This window comes from Myotis daubentonii, chromosome 12 (genome assembly GCF_963259705.1).
Source record: "Myotis daubentonii chromosome 12, mMyoDau2.1, whole genome shotgun sequence".
Taxonomy (NCBI): domain Eukaryota; kingdom Metazoa; phylum Chordata; class Mammalia; order Chiroptera; family Vespertilionidae; genus Myotis; species Myotis daubentonii.
This window is the reverse complement of record NC_081851.1, coordinates 7,489,324-7,495,323: the sequence shown is the minus strand read 5'-3', so window position 1 is coordinate 7,495,323 and position 6,000 is coordinate 7,489,324. Positions and strand designations below refer to the sequence as shown.

Here is a 6,000-nt window from a genome sequence, read left to right as displayed (position 1 = left end):
CGGCCCCTGGAAAGGGACACCCTTCGCGCCCCTGGGAAAGGAGGCCGCAGCCTCTCCCGGGAGGAGCGAGGGTCCGCAGCCTCTGGCACTGGGTCCCGGCTCGACGTCAGTGCGCGGCAGCGGCACCCTCCTGCGCTCGCACGGTCCAGCGTCTCCCGCAGCCCGGCCGTCGCTCGGCCCACCTCCCCGCCGCCGGAGGCTCCTTCCCGCCCCCGGGCGTCGCCCCGCAACTGGGGCGGGCTGCGGTGCGAGAGCTTCTGCCCACTTTCCAGCCCGAGCCTGGAGGGAGCTGCGTCCGCCTGTCGCTGCGGCCCCGCCCCGTCCGCTCCGCCCCCCCGCCGCCCGCCACGGAAGCCCCGCCCCCAAGCCGCGTCCCGCCCCCTCGCCGCCCGCCCCTCCAGCCCCTCCCCGTCCGCTCCGCCCCCTTCGCCGCCCGCCCGCGCGCCCCGCCTCGGCCCCTCTCTGCCCCGCCCCCGCCCCGCCCCTCCAGCCCCGCCCCGCCCCGCCCCGCCCCGCCCCGCGCCCGGGCAGCTTTGTCTCGCGGCCTCGCGCTCCCTCGGCTCTCCCGGCGTCGCGGCCCAGCTCGGCCCGTCTGCAGGCGCCGCGCGGGGCCCGAGCGCCATGGTGTGAGCGCCGCCCGCGCACGCCCCCTGCCCCCCGCCCCGGCCTCGCAGGCGGACACCGCCGACCCTCTCCCGACGCCCGCTCCGGGCGAACGGGAAAATGGCGAACGACTCCCCGGCGAAAAGTCTGGTGGACATCGACCTCTCCGCCCTGCGGGTGAGTGGCCGCGCCCGGGAGAGCCGCGGGCGCGGGGCCCCTTTGTCTGCCTGCGGGGGTGCGGGGCGGGCGCGGGCCGGGCGCCGGGCGGGGGCGTCGGCGGGTCGCGCCCCGGCCCCCGGCCCCCGGCTCCGGCGAGCGCGCCGGGCGGTGCCCAGCTCCTCGAGGCCGCCCGGTCTATGCGGCGGCCCCGCTCTGTTGGTTCATTGTTCGCCGCTCGCGATGGTAACCCTCCCTTCTCGCCTAGGACCCGGCGGGGATCTTCGAGCTGGTGGAAGTGGTTGGAAATGGCACCTACGGGCAAGTCTATAAGGTCAGTGTGGGCGCCCTCTTTGTTCCCCGCGCGTGGAAACTTCTCGGGGACCGAGGGGCCGCCGGCCGGTGGAGGGCTGCCTGCAGGCCGCCCGCGCAGACGGCGGGCTCCCACCGGCCTCCGAAGACCTCATTTCCTGGCGGTGCGATAAGGAAAGCAGCGGCGCTCGCCGGCACGCTCTGCCCTGGAGTGGGAAGACATTTTTCCTAAGACAGCCCTCATTTTGTTGTTTTTCCCAAATCTGGCCCTCTGAGCGTGTGCGAATTAAAATTCAGAATAGAAGGCCTTGTCTGTGATTATCCTAAACCACTGCCTGGCCCTCTTGAAAATTGTCCTCATGTTCCCTCCTGTGAGTGCTTGCCAGGGGCCCGAGGTGCAGAGTGGTGGCACTCTGTAACGATCAGACCTCCTTCTATTGACGGAAACACCTTTGGGGGCAGGAGGGAGGGGCGTGTGTTTGGGCCGCAGGAGCCGGAAGGATTGCCGTGCGCGGATTATAAAGTCTAGTTCCAGGAATAACCTGTTTGACAGGTGTGTAATTGACACAGAAATGAGGGAGGGCGAGGAGGAAAGAGGATGCCCAGCTCTCACACCCACCGGGCCTTTCCTTTCCAACACCCACCGCCCACCGCGCGTGCAACGCACCCGGGAGCCCGCGGCCCTGAAGCTGACCCCTGGCGGCCTCCGCCCTCCTGGCGCGTCCTCCCGTTCGGGCGAGTGCGGGAGGGGAGTGCGGGAGGGGAGTGCGGGAGGCCCGCCGGCCGAGCGGAGGGGGTGCAGGTGGTAGTGCAGGTGGTGCGGCGCGGAGGCGCAGGCCTGGAGCACGCCGCGCACCGCGCTAGGTGCTCCGCGTCGGGATCGTTTCTTCTCCTGAACGTTTTCTGGAAGTTATATGCACGGGGCATGCTTCCTGGCAGAGAGGGTGCACGGTTGAGAGAAGAAATACCTCTTGAAACAGGGCTTTGTGGTTCTCCATGAAGAACTGTCATTGTCTCATTGGGAATGGAGGAGGGGTTGGCAGCTGACTTGGGCATTTTCTGCGGCCACATGAAGTGTGGAGCCTATTGTCTGTCTGCGGCTTTCGGAGGGAGAGCGTTCCTGTGCCCCTGGAACCTCCCCCCAGCCCGCTTCCCGGGCCTGGGCTGTGGATGGGCCTGGGGTCTGGCCTTGAGCTGTTCTTAGTGATGCAAGTGGAGCAGCCTCCGTTTTGTTGTTTAGCTCTTGGGGCCCAGGCCAGATTTTTGAATTTGAAAGGGAGCCCTGTTAAGTCAGCCTCCTGGGCTGGACTGAACTGGACGCCTTTGGGACATTTTGGAGAAGATTGTGTTGCGGTTCACGGAGTGGCCTGGTAACGGCTGTAGCACTCCCCAGCCCCAGTGCTTGTTCAGGAAGGAGTGGGTTTTTTCTAACCCGGTTTTTCCGGCCAAATCTCAGTGGTGAGTGTACTCTAACACGTGAGCGAGCCAGCGCTTGTCTCTGACCTGGTCACACGGGTGGGTTGTCTGTATCTTCCTGGGCCCGCTTGGATGTGCAGGGTGGTGAGTAAACCAGAAGCCAGCAGTCTGGTTTAAACCATAAGGAAAAGGAAAGACTGGAACCTGAAAGTGTGTTAATGGCTCTAAGAGGTGGGAGATCTTTGTGGCCACGGCGGCAGGTTCCTGATTGTTACCGCTCCTCATTTCCTCTCTGCTTCCAGCCCCTGAGCACTGCATTTGGGAAGTGTTGGGGATTCTGGCAGCAGCACAGCTCTTTGACTACAGAGTTTGTACCTTTGAGAAAAATCTCAAATTATGCAAACCTAAGGAATTAAAAAATCTGCAAAAGAGGCATACAATCATGAACAAAATAGTGCCTGAGATTTTGCTAACCAGCAGTTCTATTTTATTATTTTGGAAAATTTCAACATAGACAGGGAGAGAGAATAGATTACTCACTCAGTTTAACAGTTACCAGCACATGACTAATCTGGTATCTGTGGTCTTCCTCCCCCCCTTATCTTAACCATTTCACCCATAAACACTTGAGTATGTACCTTTTTGGTTTTGTAGATAATCACAATGCCTTCTCACACATTTTCCTGATTGTGTCACGTGTGTTTTCTACTATCACAGAAGTTCTTTAATAGTTATGGACTGGGAAGTTTAAGTCTTAGTGGTGGAGATAGCAGAAACAGTAACATCTCCGTTTTCTTCTCCCTTCAAATGTGTAGTTTCTAGAACTATTATGCATTGGAGTTGTTTAGGGTATTTGTTGGCATGATTTGTATATGGTGGTTTTGGGATTTGGTTATTAACACTTTAGCATTTGTTCATTGCTGCTAAACATCCTGCAATGTGAATAGCATCAGAGTTTGGGAAATATTTGTGACTAATTATTTATAAAGAATTTTTTTTTTCTTAAAGCAGTTTCAGGTAAAACACCTGTCAGCTGAACAACCCATTGTCCTAATTTATTTCATTGTTAAGTTTTTCTGTTTTTCACTCCTCTGTGAACTTTTTATGTTATAGCGACAGTGGTTGTTTATTTTGAGATTATATGTGAGAGAGTTTTTTGAGTTTTGATATGTTCTGTGAAAATGGCTTTTTTGGCATAGGTATATCTATAAAACCCTAATACGCAAATAGACCGAATGGTGGAACAACCAAACAACCAGTCGCTATGATGTGCGCTGAGTACTAAGGGGTGTGCACGGAACATGGCGTCGGCAATAGGTGGCAGAGCACTGAACATGGTGGGCGTCTGGGCGTCAGCTGCAGCAGGATGATGGAGCTGGTTAGCAGGGCCCCAGACCAAGGCGGGTGCCGGTCACTGTCATTGGGGCGGGCCTCTGGTGGTGACTGAAAATTCTTTGCTCCCACGCGCCGCGGTCCTGCCTGGCCCTCGCACCTGCTGCCGGCGCCGACCCCATTGCATGCCATCAGTGTGTGTGAGTGGAGCCGGTGCTGTCAGCACGTGGGAGCAGGGCTACTGGCAGACGGGACCGGGACACCGCAGGAGGGGCCGGGCGGGGGCGCAGAGGATGGGCTGAGGCCCGCCCGCCCCTGTGCCTACCACAGCTTCGTGGCCCACAGTTCCTTTCAAGGTGCATGAATTTGTGCACTGGGCCCCTAGTAGTTTATAATTTTCTCTGTCTCTAAAAAAAATAATACGTAGTCTGGGTATACTTGAGCAGTGTATACCTGTGTTTTAAAAAAGGATTTGAAACACAGGATACATTTTGCTGAGAGAAATTTATTTTTGCCTTAGGTTTCTGAGGGCTCACAGAGAAGGGCACACATATAAATTAAAACTTAAAAAATTTGTGAATTTCTCTTTGCAGTGTTTTATTCATAATACCACATATGTGTAACAGAAGTATCTATAGGATGATCTTGTGCATGTTGAGTAAATATAGTGAATTTTAAATATTTTCATCTAAGGGAGAAAGTACTAGCTTGAAAAATAAAAACCAGAAATAAATCAAAATCCCTTTTATGTTACATTGGATTTTATTATTTTAAATATTTTGACTGTTGTTTTTTTCTTGGGGTGACTGCTACTATTGTATATGACGTGAGGATACAGTGGCTGGTATTTTAAATTGTCTTGACCCGGAGAAGGAAGACCCTGTCTCTGGAGAGGTACTGGAGGGAGTGAGAGGGCGGGTGGAGCTCAGTGGGTGACGTGTCTGCAGTCAGAGCTACTCCCAGGAAGGACCGAGCCCCTTGGGCCTGTCTGACCGTGGCGGGGGCGGTAGAGGAGGATGGCCAGCAGCACCAACACTGACTTTGCCACTGTTCGCACTGCGCTCCTGCTGTCACCCCCATTTGCTGAAGGAAGATGGGGAGGGGCATGTGGCAGGAAGGCTGCTGGTGACCTTTGGAGTGCAGGAGGGTCAGGGAGCAGTGGGCGTCTCGGGGAGAGGTTGTTTGTGCACGATTCTTGGAGCATTGAGGAGCCATTGGAAGTGTGTTGGGCTTGAGGTCCCTGGCAGCAGGAGATGTGATCAGATGATGTTTTGGAAAGGAACAGGAAAGATGGCTTGCCTAGGACAGCAGCCCAGGAGAGAGCAGGGGATGCGGTGGTAGTAGTGGTGGTAGAGAGCGAGAGCAAGAGGAGGAGGGGGTGGACTGGGCTCCATTGGACGTGGTGAATTCGCTCATTCTCCACAGGCTTCGGTGTGGCCCTTTAAATGGGTGCACTGCTTGCCCACTGGATTAGGAGCCTTGGGACTTGTGAAAGTGCCAAAACCACTTTCCATTGTGCACCAAAAAAGTGCCATATAAATTGACATTTTGAAGCAAGCACTTGGACTATTGTGAGGAGTTCTCTAAATGTTATCTTCTGAGTGTCGCATCTTTTGTTCTTAACCAGATGTTCTCCCCAGGGGGCAAAGCCAATTTTGTAGAAGTAGTTGTTTCCTTAGGAGGCACATTGGCCTGCTGCTGGGTGACCTGTACAGACTTGTTTGGACGGAGTTCCTTAATGTAGGGAGGATTCCGGACTTGGGTCAGGTGGGAGGAAGCCAGCCCTGCTGGACACATGTTGGTGTGCACCTCTTAAGAAATACCAACCCCAAACTTCCAAAAATTGTTTAGGAACTAAACTAAATAAGGAACATCTAACACCAGGTAAAGCCCTGCTGCTGATGGGTTTTTAATTCTTGTTGCTTGAAACTTTGTGATAAACATGTGTTTGCATAGCTGCGGACTCGTATTTTGCCTTTAGGGACCATACCTGAGGGGTCTCAGATTGTGAGAGAGTTCAGGCCAGGCTGAGGGGACCCCCCCATCCCGCCCCCCAGTGCATGAATTTTCGTGCACTGGGCCTCTAGTTAGTAAATACTTGGTCACTGGTTGTGAACAGCTTTTTGAGCCAAGGAATTGCTTGGTCTTAGAACATTAGATGGTTTCCATCTCTCAGTTGTA

At 55.4% G+C, this 6,000-nt stretch overlaps 1 protein-coding gene across 49 annotated transcripts in view; it reads left to right on the top strand.

Annotated features, from left to right (window-relative positions):
* The first annotated feature begins 508 nt into the window (after positions 1–508).
* MAP4K4 (mitogen-activated protein kinase kinase kinase kinase 4) overlaps positions 509–6,000 on the top strand; it is a 198,409-nt gene continuing 192,917 nt past the window's right edge. For 25 of the 49 annotated variants that reach the window (XM_059658876.1, XM_059658888.1, XM_059658877.1 and 22 more), the window contains exons 1-2: positions 509–780; positions 1,028–1,093. In XM_059658876.1, coding sequence (XP_059514859.1) covers positions 724–780; positions 1,028–1,093 — 123 coding nt within the window. In that variant the 5' untranslated portion in view covers positions 509–723. The remainder of the gene's footprint in view (positions 781–1,027; positions 1,094–6,000) is intronic. The other 24 variants (XM_059658916.1, XM_059658905.1, XM_059658904.1 and 21 more) reach the window with 1 other exon arrangement.